The sequence below is a fragment of the Peromyscus eremicus genome, chromosome 5 (assembly GCF_949786415.1).
Source record: "Peromyscus eremicus chromosome 5, PerEre_H2_v1, whole genome shotgun sequence".
NCBI lineage: Eukaryota > Metazoa > Chordata > Mammalia > Rodentia > Cricetidae > Peromyscus > Peromyscus eremicus.
This window is the reverse complement of record NC_081420.1, coordinates 123,552,819-123,580,156: the sequence shown is the minus strand read 5'-3', so window position 1 is coordinate 123,580,156 and position 27,338 is coordinate 123,552,819. Positions and strand designations below refer to the sequence as shown.

Genomic DNA, 27,338 nt, shown 5'->3' with positions numbered 1-27,338 from the left:
TAATTTCTGGAAATTGTCTGTGGATTGGATCACCTTGAAAACTGTTGGCAGATCCTTTGATGACTGCTTTCTGAGATACAGCATGGGCCATCCCAGACCTTACTTGGCTGGCCAGGACCCCTGCTCCATGTCACTCTGTGTCTGTTGTCTTCAGTACAGGATGCTCTCTGGATTGTCACTATTTCCAGTCACATGGTCCTAAGTGTGGAACATTTGAATTTAACATTCAGAATACTTAAAATGAATGCGTTTGGAAGATGAACCCATTCTGTCTCTGGACTATTCTTTTCCTTTGGGTCTATTACCTAGCTCTTGTGTAGCAAAGTAGCAAATTTTCCAAGTGGGTGAGTAGTACTCAGGAGGAGCCCTTGTGTTTGAAGGGACATTTACATATTTTGTATTTACATTGTATTAGGAGTGTTTACTTTAAAAGAAATCCTTATGAAATAAGTGAGTGCAAAGGAGCCTGTGGTTAAATTAAGAATCTCAAGGCCAGGGAGTATAGCCCCTGGAAGAGCACTTGCCTAAACTGCTAAGGGTAGGGCAGGGCACTGGATTTGATTTCTGACATGTTCCTCTTAAAAGCATTTACCATTTTTTCCTGTATTTTAAGCTTCAGTTCTTTTTCTCTTCCTTCCTTCCTTCCTTCCTTCCTTCCTTCCTCCCTCCCTCCCTCCCTCCTTCCTTCCTTCCTTCCTTCCTTCCTTCCTTCCTTCCTTCCTTCTGTTTTGGAGGGGGCTTTGTAAAAGGTAGATGACACATTCTTGCATAGTGTTTTAAGGTCTTTCCATCATTCTGGATATTTCTGCATTTTGGAGTTGGAGGCCAAGAAAGCCACTGTTCGGTAGCATACTGTTACCAAGTATGCTTTCCTTAGGTAAATAATCCTTTTATTTGCGTTTTCAGCATTTTGTGGCTTTGAATAAAAAGCCTAAGTGAGTCAGGGTAAGACATGAGTGAGATTGTGGTCGGAGTGCACGTGGCCTGTCACTCTCCCTGATGTGACATTTGCCAGCAGGCCTGAGCACTTGGTCTGACTTCTGCTAATGTACCTTCCACCCTCACCAGGACAGGAATTGTCAGTGGTGACGTCAGACTACTCGTATAAGAAGAATACGCACAGTTCTGAGTCTTTCCTTAGTGCGGTCTGGTTACCAGTGAAGGAACGTCATTGAACTTTAGATTTCTGAGGAGGAGGTGATCTCAAACACGAGTGTTCTTTCTGTAGTGGGCGTCATAGAGCCCTTTGTTCACTCATAGCTGGTTGTGGAGAGCTGTGGGCTGAGTTGCGTGTTCTCTGCCAGCTGCTTCAACTCTCTTCCCTGAAAACATTTACAGATATGGAGCACTTTAATACGTTATACAGCGCCTTAGTTGTTATATTGGCAGAATGAGATCAAACAGCTAAATATGTTGTTCACTTTACTTCTGGTGGAGTGCAGGAGGGAAATGAAGTACTGTGTCTTCCTAATGCTGTGTTCTTTTGTTCTTTCTTCTTCTCCAGGCATTAAGTGTTACTGAGACCCTGATTAAACCCTTGGAAAAATTCAGAAAGGAACAACTCGGAGCTGTAAAGGTTGGTGTCTAACTTGAGCACACTTGTAAACAGACCACGCTGGCGCCGTGGCTGCTGCTGTAGTCTTTATTCACGTTTGGCAGCGTGGCGGGCTTGCAGGGGAGACCATCTGTTGTTTGATGTTTTAAATGCACTTTTCCCCCTGGGGGAGGTGAAATTGAAAACAAAATAAAAACACCTGGATGCGGAGTAAAACAACTGGTCATCTCCTTTGGCTAACCTTTCCAGGGAGCTTAAATTTCCCTCTCTGGACAGAAGGCGCTCGCTCTGCTGTAGTCACAGCTGTGTGCACGCCTCTCTGTTGTAGGAGAACTGTGACCATGCCAGGCTTTGCTTAGGGACTCTGCCCCCACAGGATGTCGTGGAAACTAGGAAGAGGTTACTGTTGTTGGGATGTGATTTCCTTGACTCTAGCAAAAGTGTATTGAGCTTCTACTATGTGCAAGTGTTTATTGTAACAGTGACCTACAGCTTCACAGGGAAGGATCTGGGATGTAGCCAGGATTTCCCGGAATAATATAGCAAGCAGCTTTGCCATAGCAGAGTCTGAATGTATTTAGCAACTTCTAGAGTTTGTGATCTCAGCCTTGAAGTTAACCTAGCAAAATAATTTCCACCAGTCTTTTTCTTTGTCTTTTTTAATGTGAGGGAGAAGAAGTACCCTTTGTGTCTTGTTGGCCATTCTTGACCTAGACCAAAGAGAAGAGAATAACTCATTTTAAGTAGGGAAGAGAACTGTCTTGTTTGCCACTTTTCATAGGTAGAAAAAAGTCAAAATCCTTTGGAACGAGTAAACCTTGTACGTCAGTAGCTGTGACTGCACAGGTAGGCCCAACACACTCCAGTAGTTTTGTTTGCTATTTATAGACTCCTTCCTCCTTTAAGTGCTGTGTCGTATTGGTATTTTTATTTGGTCTGATAATGTACAGAAAGACTGTAAATTGAGGATAGTGGGTGTCTGGGGTGCCCCACCCCTTCTCCTGACAGTAAATGAGCTACAGCTTCCTGACTGCAGCAGCTGATCGGATGCACCTTCCCACTCTTGGACAAATCCTCGCCTTTCCTGTCCAGTGAAGGACCTGGTGTCCTGCTCTCCTCTGGAGTCTTCTAGTTTGAAGCTTGAACATGCTTCTGTGTCATTGGCAGGCACTACATGCTTACAGCATTCAGTTCATGCTTTCATTAGTTAGTGGGTGAGGGAGGGCAGGGGCTGTATTGCCCTAAGCAAGTGACTTAACCAGTACATGGCTTATGTTTTATTGTCCCTTTACCCCGCTAGGTTTTGTACATTTCTTCCTTCTGTCAGTGCCTTTCCTGGCTCCAGGTTTCCCTCATGTTCCCTCTTGTTTGTTCAGTGAAGCGACTTGTAAAATAAGCAGCCCCTTAAAGGGAGAGATTCCTGCAGTGATGTAGCGTATGACTCAGGCTGGGTAGTGACCAAATGCTGACCGGAAGGCCATTGATTTACAGTTTCAGTGTGTTTTTGGCAGTAGGTTTTGAAGGATTTAGCTCCATTCTTGGTGAGTACAGTATGTGGAGTTGCTGTCTTGTCTGTTGATATCCCCGGAGAAACCAGATGGGACCCTGGGAGAACTCCCCCCTTTTAACATAATAAATAGAGGTGGTTGCCTCTATAATGTAGTAACACAGAAATGGCGATCTCTTGCATCACACTGTTAAATCTTTCAAGACCGTGCATCATTTTTCTTTAACTTCCAGAATTCTCCACCTTGCCTTTTTGTAGAAGATGTCTAGAAAAGAGCTTGTTTGGTTTATAATAATTCTGTGAGAACCAAAGAGGAACTTGCAGTTTAGGTACCTGCTCACATGCCTCTGTGCGCGCGTGCGCTCGTGTGCGTCTGTACGTGCGTATGCGTGTGTCCCTCCCTGTCTGCGTGTCTGCTTCCTGGACACCCAGTCCTGTTTTGACAAGCACACACTTGTGTTCCGTTGCAATGTGCTTTAAAAAACTTTCAACTCTTAGTTTGTGGCCGTTTTGACAACCATCACGGAGCAGTTTTCGTGTGGAGATGAAAACAGCACATTTAGAAGTTGACCACATCAGGGTTTTTAGACGTCGTTGTCAGCGTTTAGCTCCTCTCCTCTCCTCCTTTTCCCGTGTGCTGATTTCACCCTGTTTGCTTTTCTGTGGAGCTCTTGGTTCCCTCCGTGCCTGCCTTCTCTAGTTTCTAGAAGCCTTAATTACACGTTGAACTGTGGTGTAAGTGTAATCTAAGTTGCTAGGTGGTTTTTGTAAATTGGATTTTGAAAAACCTCCAAGGTGCTCCTGACGATTCTGTTGTGTTTTGATGTGCCTGCCTTGAGTCATGTCTGCTGGGTTTGGGCTTGTTTCTGTTTTGAAGACTCTTCTGTGTTTTCCTGTGTGTCTGCTGGAGTCAGACCCTGGGTCCTGGCGCTTTGGGCTGTGCTGCAGTGCCCGTGGGAGTTTACTCGGGGTTGCTGCGCTTCTGAACTCGTTCCTGCTTTTCCCTTTTCTGTACAGAGTTGGCTTTTATCTGCAGTGCGCCCAGCACCTTAAAAGCCATCGCTTACTGGAGGCAAAGTACAGTGAGTAAAATGTGCAAGGACTAGTGGGAGAATCGAAAATTGTTTTCCCAGACACCTCACCAGTCGGGTCATAGTGCAAACTGGGTCTAGAACAGTAGCAGCAGTGTGTTAAGTGTCAAATAGAAGCCACTAAACTGTCCTGACGGATTATAAGACAACCTCGGAGAGAGCAGAGTTTGATTTTACCCAGTAGACCCAAACTTTTAACACAAGATATGAAACAAATGTTTGCTTCATATTATTGTGACTTTACACTTCACCCCAGGACCAAGCTTGCAGTCACATTTAGAAAACATTTCTTTCTAAGAATATGTCTAATGAGCATACTTAATAAAAACTGGCCCAGATTTTGTAAATAATTGCAGAGCATGAGTAGAACCAAACCTCTCCGAGTACCTTATCATGTCAGGTGGTTTGGAAAAAGCGGAGTGTCGCTTCAATTTAATCCTGTTACTTTTCCTTTGCTTATAAAGCACATACCCGTGTCTGTCACACAGCAAATTAACACACTGCCTGGCCTTCAGCAAGGCTGTGGGAGAGTAAGAGACGGGAAAGTGGTGGGATACGCTGAGCTGAGGTCTGAGCTGAGGTCTGGGATCTACCCCAGATGGCTGTGGCACACACTCGGCCCCTGCAGGGAGACCACCCCGAGTGATCTGTGATTTGGGACCAGCTACTTCAGGCGCTGTTCCTCAGTTTCCCGGTCTGTCTCAGAAGGGGATTTCCAGAATTAAAAGGACCTTGAAATACCCACTGCGTGTCAGGTTTGGGGCCGGATGCTTATGGTTGCAGTTGCTGTCTTCCTACTTGTGGTTTACTCCCCATGGCTTGCCAAAAAGAATCGCTCAGGTTTGTAATCCACTCTTCATTCTGGAGTGCCAGCGATTTGTCTGCAGACACTGGTTAGGTGAACCTACAGCAGGTATTCAGGTGCTGTGTGGCTCTGGTCAGTGTCGGGCCTGGGATACTGTGCTGGCTACTCATTTGTCCTCTGACAGCGCTGGATGAGGGGCCGGGCATTGGATTGGGGTAGGGGGCGGGAGGGGGGTGACTTCTCTCTTTAGAAAGGCTAAAGGCAGTTGAAGGAGGATTGTAAATGGGGCTGGGTAGCTCATTGGGATGCCAAGTGTGAAGAGAGGAAAGGAGGAGTTAAGGGAGGTGCACGCACTTGTCTACACACACACACACACACACACACACACACACACACTCAGAGTGGGAAAAGGAGTTGCTTCCTGGAAGTGAGTCTGACCCAGCAGTAAGATGTTGTTGCAGCTTGGAGCTGGAGCATGGGGTCAGAGCCAGCAGGATCCTGCGTAGGGGGAGTATGTAGGGAGGGGCAGGGGACTGTTTAAAGCGGTCCCTTGGTGATTGCTGCCTGTCTTTGCGGCCTTGTGTCCTGTGTGGAGTATAGTTCCCCTCCTTATTAAGTAAAAAGAGAAGAACTGAAATCCCCTAAGGAGATGTTTAAATCATCTAGACTACTCAAACATTGAATGTTATTTAATATGTACAGCTGGAAAGGAAAACCTGTTTCCCAAGAAAAGTTGTAAAATGTAGACAACTACACAAAGATAGTCATATTGAAGTGAACATAATAAAAACACCTTCCTCTTCCAAAAGACACCAAAAACTCTGGTGTGATTTACAGATATGTGCATATTTTTATTATTATTTCCTGTTTTCATGGAAGCGTTGAGAATGCCTGATCCACGCTAACACTGGCTGCAGTTCCCCTGATGTGATGTTTACCCCTTTAACTGGAGTGCTGTCCACGTTTTGGAACTCTGGAGTGTCTCTTTGGGCTTTTGCCTGTTGTTTGCTTAGGTGGTGTGTGTTTTATTTTAAGATCTGATGACAATCTCTTTATTATAGCTTCATTTTTAACTCGTGACTTTTTCAGCCCATCTGGAATTAATTTTGATATGGGTGGGGCTCTGTTTCTGTTTCCCAGTTAAATAGTTACAGCAATCCCACTAGTTAAATAATGCATTTTAAAATGGTGTGCTTTCTGCGGGGACCTTTGTATATATTTTATTTCTTTTCTTTTTCGAGACAGGGTTTCTCTTTTTAGCCCTGGCTCTCCTGGAACTCACTCTGAAGACCAGGCTGGCCTCGAACTCACAGAGATCCACCTGCCTCTGCCTCCTGAGTGCTGGGATTAAAGGTGTGTGTCACTGCCGCCCGGCTATATTTTATTTTTTAATGATATTTAAGAGTTCCGCTAATTTGAGTTGTGGGCCTTAGGTTCATGAATTTCCTCTTCCTATTATACATTTATATTGGTCCTGTTTTATCCCACACTACTATTTTAAGTTACATCTCTACTTTTTTTACGTGTGCAATTTTATAACAGATAACTTATAGATAACTTCCTATGAGCCGTATTTAATCTGTAAACAAAGTTGTCTGGCTTGCCGGTGCGGTACTTTAACCTCTTTTCCAGCCAGTCACACCTCACTGGAGGACCGACTGGCTCAGACTCTCCCGAGTTTATAATGTCTGCTTCCTAAGAAACGTTTGCTTCTCGCAGCGAAGTTGAACTCCAGGATTCTGCTGCCATGTGTATTCTATCCGTCTCCTGTGTGCAGCATTGGAAAGAACGTGTTCCATTCTCACTGGTTGCTCCTGGCCACAGTCCTTAAGATTGATATCACTTTAGCACAAGACATGAACACAAAGAACAGATGTGCTGCAGCCACACTCAGAATAAACGCAGGGGAAATAATTGTCTGGGTTGAGGTTCCTGGAGCAGAGGCAGCAGCACCTGTGCAGTGCTGTGGAACGTGGCCAGCCTGAGTTTCTTTTCAGTAGGTGGGTGTGACTGGTTCCTAGATAAAACTCTTAGTTAAGAAAGCCTAAGCTGGCGGCGGTGGCGCACACCTTTAATCCCAGCATTCGGGAGGCAGAGGCAGGTGGATCTCTGAGTTTGAGGCCAGCCTGGTCTACAGAGAGAGTTCCAGGACAGGCACCAAAACTACACAGAGAAACCTTGTCTCGGAAAACAAACAAACAACAACAACAACAACAAACAAACAAACAGAAAAGAAAGCCTTTGTGCTGCTGTTTTCTTTCATCCCCAACTTTACCCACACATTAATTCACATACTCATGTTGCTGAGTGTGCTGGGGGTTTTGGCTGTTGAATCCAGTTCTGTGATTTGGATGGAGTCAGAGAAGCAAGTAAAACTTGGCCTAGTCCTCGCCTGTAAAGACTGTACTCCTTAGGATGGAGTTATGCATTGTGGACACGCTGTGGTAAATGCAGAGGCATGGCTTGCCCTTCCTGACTAAGTGGAGGGGCAGGTCCCGAGAGAGTGGTGTGTGGCTGTCCTGCAGGTGTACAGCACACTGAGTGGGCAGGGCGTATCCATGCCATAGTACGCTCTCCATGCTGTCGGCTTTCTAAATGCGTGGTGATGTGAAGGCAGCGATGTGGGTTGTACTTTATTTCCTGCTGTTAAAATAGTTGACAAGCGTAAGGAGAAACAGAAAAGATAGTAACCAACTGTAACTGTAATCAGTACCGTACACTTACAGAAATGCTGTACACTGAGAGAGAAGCCTACCCAGGACCTAAGACAAAGAAAGTGCTTCCGTTTCGGCGGAAGCGTGACAACTTGGAAATGTGAGAGGAAAGCTGCCTGCCTGACTCCTGCTTTGTCCCTCACACACCCAAGGACCATGGGCTCTCCACAGATGAGTCAGCACAAAATACTCCCAGATCATTCTGAAGAAAACTTAGGTTCTCCTTGTCAGACCTTTTGGGAGATTACTTATTATTTTACTTTATATATCTGAGTGTTGGGGTTACACGTGTGTCTGTGAATCATGTGCGTATAGCACTCACAGACAACAGAAGAGGACACCAGGACCCCTTGGACTGAGTCACACTTGTGAGCCTCTGTTTGGGTTCTAGGAAAGGAACCTGGGTCCTCTGGAAAAGGACCATCTCTCTGGTCCTGAAATTTTTGTTTTCAGGCTTTTCAAGTTGGTAGTTAGAACTGGGAAGAAACACCAATTCCTGAGTCTCTCCTTCATCAGAATGGGGACTAACTTATGGTCTTAAGTGATGACGCAGAGGCTGTGATGTCCTAGGCTCCCAGAACTCAACCTGTAGCCCTGTGCAGTGGGGACGTGAATGCCAGGATGCAGAAACCACATCCTTTGTTTCATCTTCCACTAAAAGAGAAAACTGGCTAGAAAAGACTAGGGTAGTTCACTATCTTTGACTTAGAAAAAAATAGAAAATAAGGAAGGAGATGTGCCTGGGCGTGCTGAGAGTAGGGGGGTTTGGTGCAGATGGACTTATTTCTAACATCCCCAAGACAGGCTTCAAAATGTTCGTTAGAAGTGTGGGAGCCGAGCGAGGGCTGCTCTGCCATCTTCACCCGCAGGAGCTGGTGACTTGTTCTCTCAAAAGGCCTTTGTAGCAAAGCAAAGCAAATCCAAGCTCAAGGCCATGCCCGAGAAGTGTGTGTGGAATCAACCAAACCGCTCTCCGTAGTCCGTCAGCATTGTGTTGGGGTCCGTTGACCACTGATGCTGTGCTAGGTGGTGTATGAATCCTTGTAAGGTCAGGAAACTCAGTAGCAGTTCTGGGTAGAGTGTCCTTATATTCATATTGGACTATTGATGACTTTCTTCCCTGAGATGTTCTAGAATTATTACGAGTAAAAATCTGTGTGGCTAAACTGACTGAGTCTAACGTGAATTTCATCTCTGCGCAAAGTCCCGAGAAAGCTTGTTCCTTGAGCTTAGCCCCTTATGTGTCTTTCTTTTTTGTGAGAGAAGAGTGAGGTGATTTAACTCCGGTGAAGAGTTGAACATAAGGAAAGGGTTGGGAAGAAACTCCTGAGAGGAGGGATGCAGGAGAGTGTCTCCGTGGCCCCGTGGCCCTGGTGCCGACTCTGATCCGTAGCAGTGGCTTGGGGACAGGAGGCTTAGGGACAGGGAGCTTGGGGACAGGAGGCTTGGGGACAGGAGGCTTGGGGACAGGGAGCTTGGGGACAGGAGGCTTGGGGACAGGGAGCTTGGGGACAAGAGGCTTGGGGACAGGGAGCTTGGGGACAGGAGGCTTGGGGACAGGGGCCTTGCCTCAGCAGTGCCTTCACAGTAGTGCTTCTTCGCTTTTTTTTTTTTAAACATTTTTCGTATTTTTAGCCTCCAGTAGATGTAACTGTGCATGTGATTTATGTGTGTTATGTATAATCAACATTGCCTGGTTTTTCTTTGTAGGAAGAAAAGAAGAAGTTTGACAAAGAGACAGAAAAGAATTACAGTCTAATTGATAAACACTTGACTCTCTCTGCCAAGAAGAAAGACTCACATTTGCAAGAGGTATTCTTTTCATGTTGCTCTTGATATATGTAGTGACCTCTTTTTTTAAAAAATTTCTTTCCTTGTGAAAACTTCACCTGAGATTGTATAGACATGGGGAAAACAGATACTGCAATGAATTAAGAGCAGAGTTCTGTGAATGAGGCAACAATGAATGTCTTTTTTTTTTTTTTTTTTTTTTCTGGAGCTGAGGACCGAACCCAGGGCCTTGCGCTTGCTAGCAAGTGCTCTACCACTGAGCTAAATCCCCAACCCCATGAATGTCTTACAGTATTGATCAAGTATGGAGTTATAGCAGTAACTTTTAGGCTCTGAGTTTTTCACAGGAGCAATGTTAGTATTATAAAGAACTTACACAGCCAGGCGTGATGGCAACACAAACGCCTTTAATCCCAGCACTTAGGATGCAGAATCTCTGTGAGTTTGAGACCAGCATAGTCTATAGAGTAAGTTCCAGGGCTATGAAACCCTGTCTTGAAAAACTAAACAAACAAACAACCCCCCCCCCCGCCCCCACCCCATTCTTCTTTGCAGGGACAGGCCTCTTCTTGGCTTTCGGGTCTCCTTGATGAACTGAACTGAATGAGCTCACACACTGTTTTATGTATGTGACAGCAGCATTAATCTAACTGAGCGCTGAGCTGGGGGGTCTTGTTGGAAAGAGTGAATCTGTTCTACTTGTGCTAATAGACAGGTGGTTTTTTTTTTTTTGGAAAGCAGTATGTAAGCAGAAAGGAATTTATATCTTACCTCTCATTTTCTCCATTTCTTTGTAAATTTCTAGACTATTTTCCTCTCTCTCATAGGCTTGAATAGAAACTTCATTTATTCACAATATGGAACATAGACTTTTAAAAGATTTCTTTGAATTTTTAAAAATAATACATGTATGTATATGGGGGATATATGTGCACATGAGTGTAGGGGCCCACACAGGCCAGAAGAGAGTGACGGGTCCTCCGGAGCTGGAGGTACAGCTGGCTGGGAGCTACTTCCTAGAAGTGCTGGGAACTGAACCTGTGCAAGAACAGTATGCACTCCTTTGTTCAGAAAAAAATGGTTCTTTATCCTTGAGATAAACACATGTGCATACATGCACACACAGACTCCCCCCTCACTCTGACGCCACACACACACACACACACACACACACACACACACACACACACACACACGCGCGCGCGCGCGCGCCCGCACACGCACACACATACACTGTAGGGCCATAATACTCCCTATTTTCCCCCAGCTACCAAGGACCTCAGTACCTTCCCTTAAACACCCAGCCGTCTCCTCAGCCCCAGATCATGGAGTTGATTAGCAATAATGTGGCACGTAGTTGAGGTTGTAACTTAGAACAGAACACTGCCTTCCTCCCTTTGTTGGCTTTTGAGCACACATGAATCCGTACATAATGCTCTGTTACATATGTGCTTGTTGACATATCATCCGGATGATAATAGTATGAAACCAGCTTTATATACAGACTGCATGTGTGCATACATCATTGGCTTGACATCTACAAGTGACAGTTTGTAGATGTAATTCTGAACGGTTTTATTAAATAAGAAACACAGAGCCAAATGCAGAGTTGAAAGCCCAAGAGGTCAGAGCAGCAGCCAAGAGCTAAGACCAAGACCGACTTCTTACCCCTCACTGTCTGCTGTCATCCTTCCCCTCAGAAAGAGACCTACTTCCTGTGTGTCTGTCTTTCTATTGACTTTCTGTTCTGCCTTCTCATTGGTTGTAAACCCAACCACATGACCTCCTCGTCCACAGACCTCCAGGTCTCTATGGTTGGTATTGAGATTAGAGGTGTGTGTCTCCATGCTGGCTGTGTCCTTGAACACACAGAGATTCTGCCTGTCATGTGATTGGGATTAAGGGCATGTGCTACCACTGCCAGACTTCTGCTAAATGGCTTGCTATTAGCTCTGACCCCCAGGTAACTTTATTAACATACAAATAAAATCACATTTCAGCACAAATAAAATATCACCATATTTCCCATTTCGATTCTAATAAAAAGAAAAAAGGAAAAAAGTTATAACTAATATAAGAAAAACTATATACAATAAGTACAATAACTATATACCATATATACAAGCAATAAATACCTAAACAATGTCTAGTCCATTTGCATTTGACAAACTCAGAGAAAATAATTCCATTATGTATCCTATTTTGGTAAGTCCAAAATGTGCCTGATTCACTTTCTATCCTAACTTATATTACTAACAGAACTATCTTATAATGTCTTTCAAATCTATACACTTACACCTCATTAGTGAGTTTCTTTTCTAAAATTCTTAATAAGGAAAACTATAACTATCTAATCTTCAACCCCTCCAGAGACCCAAGAAGGAAATAATATTACCTAAAAAAAACAAAACAAAACAAAAAAACAAAACAAAAAAAACCCAGGAAGTGCAAACAAGCAACTTCCAAAAAACATGAGTTGACAGAAACAGCCAGCTGCCTGGACAGTCACCTGAGGTTTCTCCACAATACTGGGGCATCATCTTCAGCCTATAGGCTTAGCGTATCTGACAGACTCATTTGTGAAGTAGGATGTACACAAGGTCAACAGTTCAACCTCACATTGGGTGAGAGCAGTCTATGTACCAGAAACACCTGAATTCCACTAGTGTCATGTCATGATTCAGGATTTTAAATTCTGGAAATTGTTGATGGTTTTTGAATTCAGCTGTCCATTCTTCTTGGCTTGTGTGTGTGGCTTCAACAGTTTCTTTTGGGTTTCTTATACCTTTGACATTTGGATGACATTTACTACTTTATAAAGAGAAAAATAGCCTTTATACCACTTAATCCTCACAACAATGCTCGAGGTATAGGGCTCTGTTCTCTTCTTAGTTATTGCATTCTATGTAGGAAGCCATATGGTGGGTTCTCACTGTCCCCCAAGTCTGTTTTGCAAGGACAGTGGCTGAATTTTATGCCTGCTGCTCTTTGTTACCTCTCTTCTCCGTTATCTCTACTTTCAATTATTTCAAAGACAATTTTTATGCCTCAAGTCACTTTCCACCTCCACATCACTCTAATTAGCCATCTACTCCTGAATGTTCCTTGTGTGTAATGTAGGAGGCATCTTCAGCTCCCACACTCCACTCTCATCCATCAGCATGTGGCCCCTTCTCATGCTCCGTTTTCTTTTGAAAGCTCTGCTGATGGCGCATCCAGAAGCTGTGGGACCCAGGACCCTATGTGCTATGCATTGCTCACTCAGGGCAGACAGGTTTCTTGCTGGGGCGCTTTGCATTTCTTCTTCTTGCTGCTTAGAATATAGTATTTTTTTGTTTTAATCTGGTGCATTGGTAATTGAAGTCAGGGCCACGTACATTCCAGGAATACACTTCACTACTGAGCACACCCTAACCCCTGTCCAGTGTGTTCCAGCCCAGACCCACCAGTCTGCCTCCTTCAGATACTGTCCCAGATACCCTTTACTCAGGCCATGTGTTAGGAAAACTTCTTCCTGCTGTCTGTAAGGATGACCTTCTTCCTCTGGCTTACTGTTTTTCTTCCTCTTATTATGTACTGTTGCATGGCTTCTTTCAATGGCTATAAGCCCTGTGAAGGCTACAGTCTTGCTTTAATTCGGTCCCCTGTCTGCCTAATAGTTTGTATGAGCATACAAACAGGATGTGTGCACAGTGAGCTATGGCTTTGGCCATGTCTCCAATCCCAAAGACAGTTAAGCTGCAAGTCATGAATTTGAAGAGGCCCCAAAGATGAATGGTTTCAGTTTCCATTTCAACTGACCGTCTTTTCTCTCTTGTTCTGTTTATTCTTCATAAACATAGACTTCTATTCGAAACAGCCTTCTTGCAAGCATGTAGACATTAGAAGGGAAGAGGCATTTAAAGAGGAGAAGGCTTGGTTCTGAATGCTCATTGCTTTTTCGAGCTGCTAATGTGTGGCTGATCTTCATCGAATTGACTTTAGTTCAGGAGATTAATTAAGGTTGCTGGGGATGACCCTGAGCAGAGGTGCAGAAAGGTGTGGGCGTCATTCTCAATTCTTGTTGAAAGAGAAGAGCAGAGTCCTGTAGTGTTCCCTGCTGACCACTTTGTTCTTCTCCTAGGAGCTGCTGCTCCCACTCTATGGGTACCATACACAGGAACTCTCACTTTCCCTAAATTCCAGGGCAGGGGGAAGATTTCCATTTTTCTTATTTTTTAATGTTTGTTTCCCTCCAGTAGACCAAGGGTACTATTTCAGTTTAAATATCACTGGAGAAGTAACACTTTAATAATAATTTTATGTGGGACTCATCTTCTGTCTTCTACTTGTGTAGAGCTCCAATTGGGTAATAAAATGCAGTTGTTTATCAAAAGCAAACAACTTTGGCTTAGTATATGTGTTACTCCATTTTGTGTTGCTGTTACAAAACACATGGATGTGTGGTTTATACACAAAACAGATTTGTTTAGCTCATAGTTGTGGAGATCTGAGAGCATGACATTGGCATCTGCTTGGCTTTGATGTGAAGGGCCTCACCATAGCTATGTGCTTCATGTGATGATGTGTGTTTAAGAGACTCGGGAGGTGCCGCGCTCCTTAAAGCAGCCTAGTTACTTGGGAATTCCATGAGGTCTTCATTAATCCCTTCCAAAAATAGTGCCTCCATGACCTGATAACCCTGTAGCAAGGCCTCATTTCTTGACTCTATCACCCCAAGAATGACATATCAGAGGCCAGGCTTTCCAGTACATTAAAGTTTGTCTGGCACAGGTAAGCTACATCCAAATCATAATATGTGGGAGAAACTTAGTGAGAGCATTTTAGACTTGGGCAGGGTGAGAGTAATCATTCTGTACCCACAAGTACAGCTGGAATATTGTGGTATTGTTGTAAGTTATGAGCGAACTGTGACCTGGGGACTGTGGTGATTGAATCGTAAAGCACATGGCCCAGTCCTTCTGGATGTCCAGAACATTAGGGGTGGCGATGGAAGATGACCAGCAGTGTGAGGCGAGTGCCACAGCAAGAGCAGCTGGAGTCGTCCCGTCTCACACATAATCCCCAGTGGTGATAAACGAAGGAACACAGGAGCGTTTCTTAGCTGCTCAGCATGATTGCAGGGTTTTAGCTGTGGGTTCCTCTGTTGGTAGGTGAATAATCAGACTGATTATTGGGGTGTAAAGTCATGATTTTTAGGTAGAAACTCTCATTTGGTAACTTTACATTTAAACTTTATTTTACTTAAAGCATTTTAATTGTTTTTAGAAACTCCTGAAATTTTGTTGTACACTCTTTATCTTCCAGTTTGTTTTAGCTGGAACTGTACAAGGTCGTTGGCTTCTTAATGCCTTACTTGGCTGTGCAGCCCATTCCCACCCTTGTCTCCAGGGCTTACAGGAACCCTTTGCCTGTGAAGACTCCCCCAAGGCTTCCAGCAGCACCGTTGTTCAGACGGTCACTCTGTCTGTCGGTTTTAGGTAGTTCATGTATTTGGAGTTTCTGTTTTTATGTCTGATGTATTTAGTATGAGAGGCTAACTGTTCACCCTCCCCTTCCCTCCCCTCCCTTTCCTTTCCTTTTTAGACAGAATTTCTCGGTGTAGCCCTGGCTGAGCTGGTCTACTCGCTCTGTAGACCAGGCTGGCCTCCAACTCTCAGAGATCTGCCTGCCTCTGCCTCCTGAGTGCTGGGATTAAAGTTGTGTGTCACCACTGCCCGGCTGCTTTCTTTTCTTTTTAAAGCCACAGTCTTGCTGTGTAGCCCAGGCTAGCCTCTCACTTGCCCTGCTGCCTTAGCTGTGGTTACAGGAGTTCATGTCACCACTATGGTTTGCCTCCTTTTGTTATAGTTCACTGTGTGGTGTGTGGGGAGTGTGCACACCTGTGTGCAGAGGCCAAAGCAAGGGGCAGGACATCGGGTGTCCTGCTCTAATTCTGGCTGCCCTGTTGCCTTGAACCTGGGGCTATGCTGAAGGCCAGCAAACCCCAGCAATCCTCCTGCCTCCACCCCCTGAAGGAGAAAATGTAGGCATGACCTGTTGGCACACTGCGCCTCTAGATAAGAAGCACGGCCCACCATGCCCCCGAAGTCAGAATTCTGAGTGGCGTGAGTAGCCGGTAGCTGGCCTGTGGACGAGCCTGCACTCCCCATCTCCTTTATGTGCTGCTTCTGTGTAGAGACCCTGGTGGTGTGAGCGCTCACTGTCTCACAGTCCATAGGCTTCCGCTGTCTGAGTGGTTGCTCATGTGCGATCAAACAGATGCTGTTCCCTGAAAACCTGCCCTGGAGTGGTTTATCTCTGCATCCTTTAGTGCCCACAGCCATTGTGGTCTTGTAAGGGGACGCCCCCATTGCGACACCCCCCCCCCCCCCATACACAAAGTTTGTGTTAGAGGCTTGTGTATGGCCACACCTGACATTTTATGTAGGTGCTGGGGTCCTCGTGTTTGTTCAGCAGCCATTTTTAACCACTGAACTAGCCTCTGGCCCATTTCATTTTAAAGGGCGGATTATATCTCTGTGCACATTTTTCCTGTCCATAGAATCTTCAGTTGTTTCTACTTTGGAGCTGTTGTGAATAACACCGCTGTGCTCGCGGCTGTACAGGGCTGTGCTCCTGGCTGTCCCATGTGACACCGCTGTGCTCGCAGCTGTACCATGTGACACTGCTGGCTGTACCATGTGACACCGCTGTGCTCGAGGCTGTACACCGCTGTGCTCCTGGCTGTACCATGTCTTTTTGAGTCCGTGTTTTCAGGTATTTTGCATATGTACTCCAAAGTGTGTTTGGTGGATAACAGCATCATCCCCTTTTTGTGGTGTTTGGACCTGCCCTGCTGTTTTCTGCGGTGAGCACACACGGCATATTTATTGCCCTCACTAGTATTCAAGGGTCCCGGTTTGGCCTCAGCAGCACTTCTGCCTCCCTCCTGGCAGCCGCCGGGTGGATGTGAGGTGGCGGCTCATTGTACTTCCCTCATGGCTGGTCCTCATTGCATACGCTTTTCCATCTGTGCAGCTCTGTTGGAGACAGGCCCGGATGAATGCTTCAAAAGAAAATTAGCCAAGTTCTAATTGGCGTTGCTTGATGCCTCTCAGGATGTCTTCCGGGATGAGGTTTCCCGCAGTCCTCTCTGGCACTGTGTTCCCTCTGTCCTTCCCATCGAGGCAGGATAAGTTGGAATAGTGTTTGAATAGTCTCCTGACCAGCTGGCAGCCCCTAGGCCCTGGGGATCTGGCATTATGTGGGTTTAGGAAAATGCCCACCTCCACATGGGCCTGAAGCCCTGGCTGTCACGCCTCAAGTGTGGTCCCTCATCCAGTGTGGAGGGAACTGGAGCTTCCCCCGTCTTCCAGTGGCAGGCTGACTCCATTCTTAGAGGGCTTGCTCGTGCTTAGAGTGTTGTTGTTGGGACTTTTGACCCAGTTCCATGAAGAAGTGTACCCCTTAATCTTCAGTCTTTGGGGGTTGTGCAGCTTTTCTTTAGAGTCTGGGGAGAGTCAGTTCAGACTTTGTGTGTGCTCCTGTGGCTGGAGAGAACAGTCACATGTTCTAATACAGGTTTATAAAAGCAGTGCCCCATGGATTGGAGTTCACTGACCTGTGGGTTGAGTTTGATAGTCCCTGTCTTGGGGTCAGCTGACAGTGGTTGTTTTAACACAGGCAGATCTCCAAGTGGAGCAGACGCGCCAGCACTTCTACGAACTCTCTCTTGAGTATGTGTGCAAGCTGCAGGAAATCCAGGAAAGAAAGAAGTTTGAGTTTGTGGAACTGGTGAGTAGCAGAGCAAGCTTTGCTGTGGATCCTCGGGAATAGTGTTGGGAAAGACAAAGCGAGGCCTCCTCCATTGGAACAGGTGGACACAGCTAGTCAGAGTCTAGGAAAACATCTAGATGAGGGGAGCCTTGTCCGCACAGCCCCATGCGAAGGGTGCACTTCCTACCGTGGTCTCCCATGCTGCAGTCAGCACAGATTCGGTCACCCTCTGCCACTGCAGGGAAGGTGAGTGACAGTGCTAATCTTTATGACATAATAGTTTTCAGTTTCTTAGAGTAAGTTTATGTGTTTAAACGGGCTTTTGTTTCAAACATTTATATTTCTAAGTCATGCTGCAGCATGTGAGTAGCTAACGCTAGCTTTTAAATTTATTTTAGCTCTACTTCATCTCCTGTGTGTACTTGTGTGTGGGTGTATGTGTGTGAGTGCAGGTGTCAGTGGAGCCTAGAGGTATCGGGTCTCCCTAGAGCTGGGGTGATAGGTGGCTTGCCACTCAACGTGGGTGCTGGGAATTTAGTTGGATTCCTCTAGAAGAGTAGAATGTGTTCACTGAGCCATCTCTCCAGACCCTGGAAACACCCGTTTTGTGATTATATAGATGTCTTCTAATAAGTTCAGTTACTTACATATTAATATGCATATATCGGGTGTGGATGTAAACATCTTAAGTGTAGATGGCATTTCATACAATGGGTTTTAGCAAAATATCACCTGATAATTTTAATATAGTTTGCATTTGCCCTTGCTTTATCCATTTAGTTCGTTATCTTCAAGGTGAGAAACAAAGGAATAATCAAATAATACTTAAAAGAATATTCAGGAATAACAGAATCAACCTGAATCAAATAATCAGAGGAAATTTAACCTGACAACGTTCTTTCATGTTGAAATAATTGTAGAGTGCGTGATTGGTGACGTCATTGTTCCCCCTCACTCTACACAGTACTCAGTCAGACACCCATGCCGCCCAGTGCAGCCGGTAAAGGAATGGAGGGGGAGTTCAGTGATTCACCAAACAAGCGACTGAAGGGTGTTGATCCAGACTGGCCGTTCCGCACCAGGGCCTTTTATTGCTTATACCTGCAGCATTCTGAAGAATATAAATTCAGGATTTTAAATTTCTTTTCCCCAGTCACTTTTACTCACTTTAGAGATATACTTAGCTGTGGGTAGAAGCAGCTCCCTTCTAAGAAGGGGTCGGTTGGGGGGTGGTAGAAAGCTAAGGTCTTAGTTTCTGACTGCCCCGACCTCCCATCCCTGGGCACCTTTGCGAAGGTTCCTGGAAGCTGTTAGACCCTCATGCTTTCTCTGACCCGACCTTCCTGTGTGTTGGCTTGGCCTACAGTGCTCAGGTTTCAGTTATAAGTGACGGTCAGGATTCTCTTGACTGATGAGGTGCAAGTGGATGACTTAGAGTTGGATTTTTCTTGGAGACAGTACATAAATACTGTTTAATGATGCTGGTATTTGTGAACAATAGCATTCTTCATTTTCAGCACAGACCAATGAGTAGGTAATGAATGGCCTTACAAGTTTTTAAGTTCCTGTGACTTCTTTGAGGCTCCTTTCTGTCAGTGGAATGGGCCCGGGAGGTGGTTGGTGTCACCTGTGGTTCTTATTTCCTCTATTATCGGTTTCTTGGTGTGCATTAATGCTCCCTTTCTCCTTTATCGTAGATGCTGTCCTTTTTTCAGGGAATGTTTACTTTCTACCATCAGGGGCATGAACTTTCCAAAGACTTCAATCACTACAAAATGGAACTACAGATCAACATCCAGAATGTAAGGAACGGAGAGCGAGGACGTTTGGGTTGTTCCTCCTGCTCACTGTCTGCAAGGCCTTAAGACTAGGCCGGTACTGGGAAAGTGGGGATGTGTTGCCACCTAGTGGTCAGCTCCTGGTGGAACAAACTTCTCTTCAGCTAAGGGAGGCTCAAGAAATTCTACCCTTTGGAGGCTTGTCCTGACCTTTCTGTGGGCAGGTCTCAGGTAAACTTTGCTGTGTTAACTCTGAATCGTTTGTGTGAGAAACTGCAGTCCTAGCATCCCACCTAGGCTTGGATGTTAACGGTTGGTTACGGTCCCTACACCTCAGGCATGTTCACCGATGTGTTGGTGTTCACCGATGTGTTGGTGTTCACCGATGTGTTGTTGGTGTTCACCGATGTGTTGTTGGTGTTCACCGATGTGTTGTTGGTGTTCACCGATGTGTTGTTGGTGTTCACCGATGTGTTGGTGTTCACCGATGTGTTGTTGGTGTTCACCGATGTGTTGTTGGTGTTCACCGATGTGTTGTTGGTGTTCACCGATGTGTTGTTGGTGTTCACCGATGTGTTGTTGGTGTTCACCGATGTGCCATTTACTTTCATCGCTGTCCTTTGTATAATGTGTGCTTTCAGCCTGATCTTGGAAAATGAGATTTAGAGATTCTCACTAAAGTTTTTTGACGCTGAGAAGATGGCTCCGTGGGTAAAGCTCTTGCTGTGTAACCCCAAGAACCTGAGTTTGAATCCCCAGAACCCACGTAGAGCCAAACAGACCTGCAAATTTGTGTGTACAAGTGTGTTCTGGTGACCTCAGCTTGTTGGTGTCGGTACCAGAGTGAGTTAGTGTGTGTGGGTGCACATGCAGGCCACAGGCTGACATCTTATGTCCTCCTCAGTTGCTCCCCACCGTATTTTGAGACAGGGTCTCTCCTTGAGTCTGGAGCTCACTGATCATCTAGGGTGGTTGATCAGAGCTGCGGAGGTCCACTTACCTCACCTCCCTCCTATCCTACCACGACCCCTACCCCTGCAGTGTTACAGACATGAGACAGACCTTTATGTGGGTGCTAGGGATTCAAATTCCATCTTTGTTGGTGCAGCAGTCACCTCACTGACGGAGCCTTGTCTCCAGCCCACTTTTAATGAAATGATTTGTTTTTCAGAGTACCTTGCAGGCTGTAAAACACGGTGAAAACAGCATCAATTGATGAGATTAGATTATATAATGACCTTCACTCCCAACTGGGTGTATAATTGTAGAATTAACCTTTTCTTTCTAGACTTCATCATCAACTTCAGGGCTGATCAGATGAGAATCCCGTTAGGTCTGGTGTGTGCTTTGTGGGACTAATGTAAAATGAAAGCATAGGATCCCACTTAAAAACAATGAAGACTTTCAAGCTGGTGGATCACCTAAGCTGGTGGATCACCTAAGCTGGTGGATCACCTAAGATGGTAGATTGTTAAGCTCAGTGTGGTGGTTCTCCCTTGTCATCCCAGCACTTGGGAGGTGGCAGCAGGAGGGTCAGGAATTCAGGGCCAACCTCAACTCTGTAGTGAGTTTGAGGCCATCTTGACTCACGTGAAGTCCTGTCTTAGGCAGCACTCCCAACCCCATCATATAGTAGAACATCCAGCCTATCAGAAGATGTAGCACAGGCAGTATGTGACTGTATAAGCCACCTGCCCATGAAGCCATCTAGATGTATCTCAGGCTCTCGAGTGACAGAGGAACACATCAGTCTCCTGGGCTTTGACCAAACTATCCTCACATCCCTGGCTATGGAGAGAAGTACTTTTATAACGTATCTGCCGGGACGAGGGAGACGAGCTTATATATACCAAAATCAGTCCAGAAACACTCAGCGTGCAAGGGGGACTGAGTCATATTGAGTCATGAGATGATGATGAGCAAAGCCCAAAGATAGGCTTAATCTACAAATGTCCCACAGTGACCTTGAAATATGTTGATGAACTAAGAGCCTACACATTTGCCAACAACACTCATTCTTTGTTATGGACAAATGGGCACGTAACTTTCTGAAAGGGGAGATTTTTTTCTAGATATTTAGGAACCCAATGATATTCATTCATCAGGGAATTGCCCTCAATCCTCAATCTTCAGCATATTCCTGATTCCAGCTGCCTCTGTAAATATCCCTCTCAGTTTTATTCTGGTTGTTCCTGAGGCTACGTGGGTGCTGCTGTTTCAGACTCTCTTTCTTCTGCCTCATTGGCAGTACCAAGGGTACTTATTCTGTGTGCTCCAGCCCTCCTTCCTCCCCAAGGATAGAACCGAGGGCACAAGCTAGCCAGGAGCTCAACCAGTCCTCTCAACTATATTCTTGGCTGGTCTCGCCCTCTTGGGTTGAGTCAGTACCCGGCTTTATCCTCCCAGCCGGTGCCGAAGAGTGCAGGCGTGGACCGTCTGCCCTGCCCTGCCCTGTCTGGCTTTCAGCCACTTTCCCCCTCTGAAGTCAGGCCCCTTCAGGTCACACACTGTCCATCCCTTCCCTCGCTGTACTTCCGAAGTGCGGCCACTTACGTTTGTCTTTTTGGCCATTCATCTTATTCCCTGGTGATTTAATATAATAGCAGAATACTGACTATGTAAAGCTACACATTTCTGAAAGAAAGCCCTAGTTATCTGTCTGTCTGTCTATCTATCTATCTATCTATCTATCTATCTATCTATCTATCTATCTATTTTTTGAGCTGAGGATCGAACCCAGGGCCTTGTGCTTGCTAGGCAAGCACTCTACCACTGAGCTAAATCCCCAACCCAAGTTATTTATTTTTTAATGTGATCACTGAAATGATAAAACCGAATTTTAGTGTTAGGTATCTTTACATTTTAATAGTATAGTTAATTTTGTCAACTGTTCAGAATTTTAGTATAGTAATAAAATAGTTTAAATTTAAGATGACTTTTATAATCAGGACGAGATAAATTTTATTTAAAGTCGAAAGCAACCTATTTCCTGCCCACGAGCCATGCCTTCATATTGTAACAATGGCCTGACTCACTCTTTACCCGTCTTCTGTAGTCTGGAGTACTAACCAGAAAGCAGGAGAGGAGCGGGGTGGCTTTCAGGAAGTCGTTTTCTTTTCTTCGGAAGAGAGGAAACTATCAAAATTAAAGGATACATGAAATCACTAACTTTGCACTTTCGTGATCCTGTCCCCAGAAGACTGGGGTGAGAGAGACTGGGCTGGAAGTCCTGGCAGAAGGAACAGATTAAGGATGTCAAGCTGAGTAGGAAGAACCTCTGGACAGTAATAAGCATGACTAGGAAGTAGTTAAGAATGTGGGCAGATAGTTTCCCTTTGGTAGGAAATAATTATGGGTTTTGACTAGCGTAGCTATAAAATAATAAAAATTATTTCCCTCTGCTGCTGTTGTGCTAAGTGACTTACTCCACTGTGTACAGAGGGCATAACTTCCTGAGACACAGGGATGCACAGGAAGAGACATTCTCTTCTTTCAGACCCTCTCCTTGGAGGGCAATGCCGTCAAGGGGCTTGAGAGTTGACCGAGTTCTAGGCCTGCTCTGGTCAGCTTCAGATTTAATGTGGGGCTAGAAAATGGGCCACACCTGGTATATCTGGGGTCAGTAAGTGCAGGATTTGAGGGAGCATCCTGGCAAGGCTAGCTGCCCTCTCTAGACTTTAAAACTGGTGGGGAACACGGGACTCTCACTAAGGGTAAGGGCTGAGATTTGGGCACTGCTGGCAGACCTTGCCTCTGATGCTCGGGGTCCAGAGGTCCCCAATGTGCTTTGCTCTTTGTTTTTGTGTATTAAGACCTGATGGGCTGTTCCCTACGATCTGCCAGCTCACTCTTTCTTTTGTATCCACCTCCATATGTATAGAATTCTTGAGAAGAGGTGAGGTGTTAGTGAAGTGTGTCTGTCTGTCTGTCTGTCAGGGGACTCTACTTTGCTTTTTTTGGTAAGCTGAAACCTTCTTCAAGCTGTTAATCACCCTCTGCCTTCTTTTCCTCCGTGAATGATGTCATGGGGCTGAGGTGGAAAAACATGACTAGAAGATGGTAGTCTACTCTCTTGCCCCCACCTTCAAAGGCTTATTTGAGGATGTCTTAGTTGCTGCGGTAAGACACAGTGGCCTCGACAACTTGCAGAAGAAGGGTTTATTTGGAGTCCGCGATGGTGGAGCAGAGGTGGCGGGCACTGAGGGTTTACACTGTGGACCAGAAGTACAAACAGAGTGCAAACTAGGAATGACAGTCAAAGCCCCGGGGACCGACTCCTGCGGCCTTCTTCTCGGGGCGCGTCTGGAATGGGGCCCTGAGCTGGAGATCCCCGACAGAAAGGGAACATTTGTTTTGAGACAGGGTTTCTCTGTAGCCCTAGCTGTCCTAGAACTCACTCAACACCCCCAACCCCTCATTAAAGGGCATACAAAGTTTGTTTGTTTGTTTGTTTGTTTTTTCCTATATTGGCTCTTAGTTTCTGGAAATAGTCTTCCTTTTTACAGCCTCCCCATGTCCATAGGAGAAAGGTACCATTCTGCCAGCTTTTCTATTTTTTCACCCTTATGGGCTTTGACAACCATTTTCATGGTAGGGAGGAGAGAGGAGAAATTTCAATAATTTTCTGTCTGGGCCCTGTTGCAGTTTCACACCAGCAGGTTTTTGGTTTTAATGTAGTTATTTTTAACTCTGGCTGGAAGAAATGTCCATAAACTGGGTTGTGATGACTCTGGACGACTATAACAACTCTGTCGCTTCAGCTCACACGATGGGTCAGAGCCCGCTTGACAGATATTGGCAGCATGTTTCCCGGGTTTCTGAAATGTGATTAGCCTCTTTAGATGCGTGGACATTATTTGCTGGTGAGCTCTTCCTCCTCCTCCTCCTCCTCCCTCCTCCTCTTCCTCAGGGAAGAAATGTCCTTGTCTACTGTAGTTACCAGTCTGGAGGAATGGGCACTGACTTTTTGTTAGCTTGCAAAGAATAATTCTTTTCAGGTTCACAGTGCTCACGTTGCTGCTGTGATAGAAACAGCACGGGTCAGGTTGACTGTTGCCAACACCTTTTATTTTCCAGGTGGATGGATACTTGATGGCTTATCTGCTCCTAAAATCTAAGATGTCACACCAACAGGAATTTTATGGTGGGGAGACCTGCTCCTGCAGTCTGCACTGAAGCAGCCAGATCTTTTTCATGGCCCGTCCTCTGTACTGGCTACTTTACCATCCGATTTTGTTGTCTTTGAATATAAATCTCAATAAGGAGACACACTGGAAAGAATAGGATTTTTTTGAGTTCTGCTGATTTAATTTTAGTTACACAGAGTCATTAAAATATACGCACACAAAAAAATCATAGAAGTTGGAATTTATCTCTTTTTTTTGTTTGTTTCAGACACGGAATCGATTTGAGGGAACCAGGTCAGAAGTGGAAGAACTTATGAATAAAATCAGACAAAACCCCAAGGACCACAAGCGAGCAAGCCAGTTCACAGCAGAAGGCTACCTGTATGTCCAGGAGAAAAGTAAGTGTTTTAACACAGGGTGAGTGGCTGGTTAAAATCCATGTTACAGTCTGAGCTCTGTGCTTTCAAGGGCTTCCCATGAGTGCAACCAACAGAGAGTGAAAAGATTTGAGCAGAACGGTAAAAACCAAACCACGCCACTGCATCTGTGGGGTATACACACACAGACAGTGACTCATGTTTGAGACATCTTACTGCATAACTGAAGTGGCCTTGAATTCCCTGGATAGCCCAGGCTGGCCTCAACCTACATCTTGGAGTCCTGGTATGTGCTACTACACCTAGCTCCAGAGTTTTCTTTTTCTTTTCATTTCCGGACCAACACAGTTTAGCGGTTTCTGTAGCATGTGCATTATTGTTATGTTAATTATGTCCTGTTAGTAGTTGGAGAGGGTGTGTGCAGGCCCTATGATACTGTGATTAAGACAGGAGAGGCCGCCGGGTGGTGGTGGCGGCGGCGGCGGCGGCGGCGGCGGCGGCGCACGCCTGTAATCCCAGCACTCGGGAGGCAGCGGCAGGTGGATCTCTGTGAGTTCAAGGCCAGCCTGGTCTAAAGAGCTAGTCCAGGACAGGCTCCAAAGCTACAGAGAAACCCTGTCCCTGTCTCAAAAAAAAAAAAAAAAAAAAAAAAAAAAAAAGAGAGGCCAAAGATTCCGGTGTCTGTGAATCATATCCCCACTGACACCTGGGAAAAGTCTATTTGAACCATTGCAATACTGTGATGGTTGGGAATTACCCCAGTACTGTTTCTGTCTGCTGTGATCTTGAAGGCATATTTAAATAAAAATCCATACATTTATTTATTTTTTTTAATGGATGGATGTGTGTGTTGAGTGTGTGAACTACATGTTCCAGAGCCCAAAGAGGGTGTTGGGTCCCCTGGATCTGGAGTTTTGGATGGTTGTAAACCAAACCCAGGAACTCTGCAAGAGCAGCAAGTGCTCTTAACCGCTGAGCCGTCTCTCCAGCCCCTTGGTGCGCGCATTTCTGCTTTGGTGTTCTCAGACCATGCTGCCATGCTGTCGCATGCTGTGTTCCAGGAGTCTGTTTCTAAGGGAGCCAAGGTTGGAAGTACAACATCCAGGAGAGACCTTGTTACCGGCACCTTTCTCCTATCTCCTCTTCTCACTCCTTATCAGTTCCGGCTTATCAGTGCTGTGACTGTTTCTCCGCCATTGTCTTCCTGTGTCCACATCGCCACATCCTCTCCCACCTCCTCGTAACTGTGCCACTCATATAAGTCACCGGGGGCATCTTGTTCCTTCAGATCATTCTGAGATAGGTTGTTTTTATTAAAGTTATTAGGAAAGGGGTTAGAGAGATGGCTCAGCAGTTAAGAGCACTTCTTGCTCTTCCTGAGGACCAGGGTGCACTGCCTGGCACCCATACTTTGTGGCTCACAGCTGTTTTCTTTCTTTGGTTACGTGTGTCAGCTTTCTGATGTGCACACTGACCAGCTGGAATAGAGGCTTGAGGGAGCGGCAGTGCTCGCTACACATTGCTGTGCTTCCTCTGTTGAATCTGGAACGCCTGAGTAACTCCTGGGTTTTCTAGCACGTGAAAAGCGTGCGTTTCTTAGGATTTAGTTATTGAGTGTGAGTGTGGATGCTCCATGCAGTGGGGCATGTGTGGAGGAGTTGGCCCTCTTTTTCCACTGTGGGATTCTGGGACTGAGCTTAGGTTGGCGGGTTTGGGCTGTCAGTACTTTATACACACACACACACACACACACACACACACACACACACACACACACACCCGAGTGACTTTAACTCACATTTATCCACTGAACATGTCTTCAAGTCAGGTCTCGAGTATTCTGAGACACACACACACACACACACACACACACACACCCGAGTGACTTTTAACTCACATTTATCCACTGAACATGTCTTCAAGTCAGGTCTCGAGTGTTCTGAGACACACACACACACACACACACACACACACACACACACACCCGAGTGACTTTAACTCACATTTATCCACTGAACATGTCTTCAAGTCAGGTCTCGAGTGTTCTGAGGGGCTCCCTGCTGCCGCCGGTCCCTCCGTTCTGTTGGCTCCTGCATTTTATGCTTTGCCTGGCTGAGCTGTGCAGTAATGTGCTACCACTGTGCATGTCTGCCTCCTCGTGAGGAAAACCACAGAGATCTGTGCTTTATTTTAGGGCCGGCTCCATTTGCGTCCAGCTGGGTCAAACACTATTGCATGTATCGGAAAACAGCCAAGAAATTCAACATGATCCCATTTGAGCACAGGTCTGGGGGGAAACTGGTAAGTATTTGACGTTAGTTTTTGCATTTTTATGAGAGGTCCTTCTTGGGTCTGTCATTTCAGTAGTTTCATATTGACTATTGAGAAATCTGGTTTTAGGATTAAAATCTTTGTCTTGTTTCTAAATCGTACTCCTGGGTCTTTACAGTTAGATTTTAAAACAGAAATCATTGTTTTAGAGGGGGAAGGTAATTCCTGCACTAAGCTGTCGTGACTCATTGATCACCCATATTTATGCAGGAGATCCAGCTTGTTCACATATTATTATTCACAGTCTTCAGAAACTGGAAGGGGAGGTGATCATTCAGTTAGGCACATAGTTTTCACATGGTTGTTCCCTGTTTAGCTAGCTGCTCATCCCAAAGAGATGAATAACAGAGCCAAGCCTGGTAGTAAGACCTTGGGAACGGGCTGTGCAAGGAAGGCGACCTGCCTGGCCAGTGAACAGTCGCAGGAGGCGGCTCATAGCGAGCGTCGGTCCCTGAGCGTGAAGCTCTTCCCACTAGCAGTGAGCATAACTGGCCACACAGTCTAA

At 45.6% G+C, this 27,338-nt stretch overlaps 1 protein-coding gene across 1 annotated transcript; it reads left to right on the top strand.

Moving 5' to 3' along the window:
* Positions 1 to 1,483: 1,483 nt before the first annotated feature.
* Positions 1,484 to 27,338, top strand: LOC131911145 (rho GTPase-activating protein 10-like; the record flags this gene model as incomplete). Its single annotated transcript, XM_059263085.1, has 7 exons — positions 1,484 to 1,576; positions 9,383 to 9,484; positions 17,129 to 17,239; positions 18,919 to 19,023; positions 24,394 to 24,523; positions 26,697 to 26,803; positions 27,150 to 27,338. Coding segments are annotated over 7 exons (837 nt in total), but the record flags the coding sequence as incomplete, so codon positions are not given.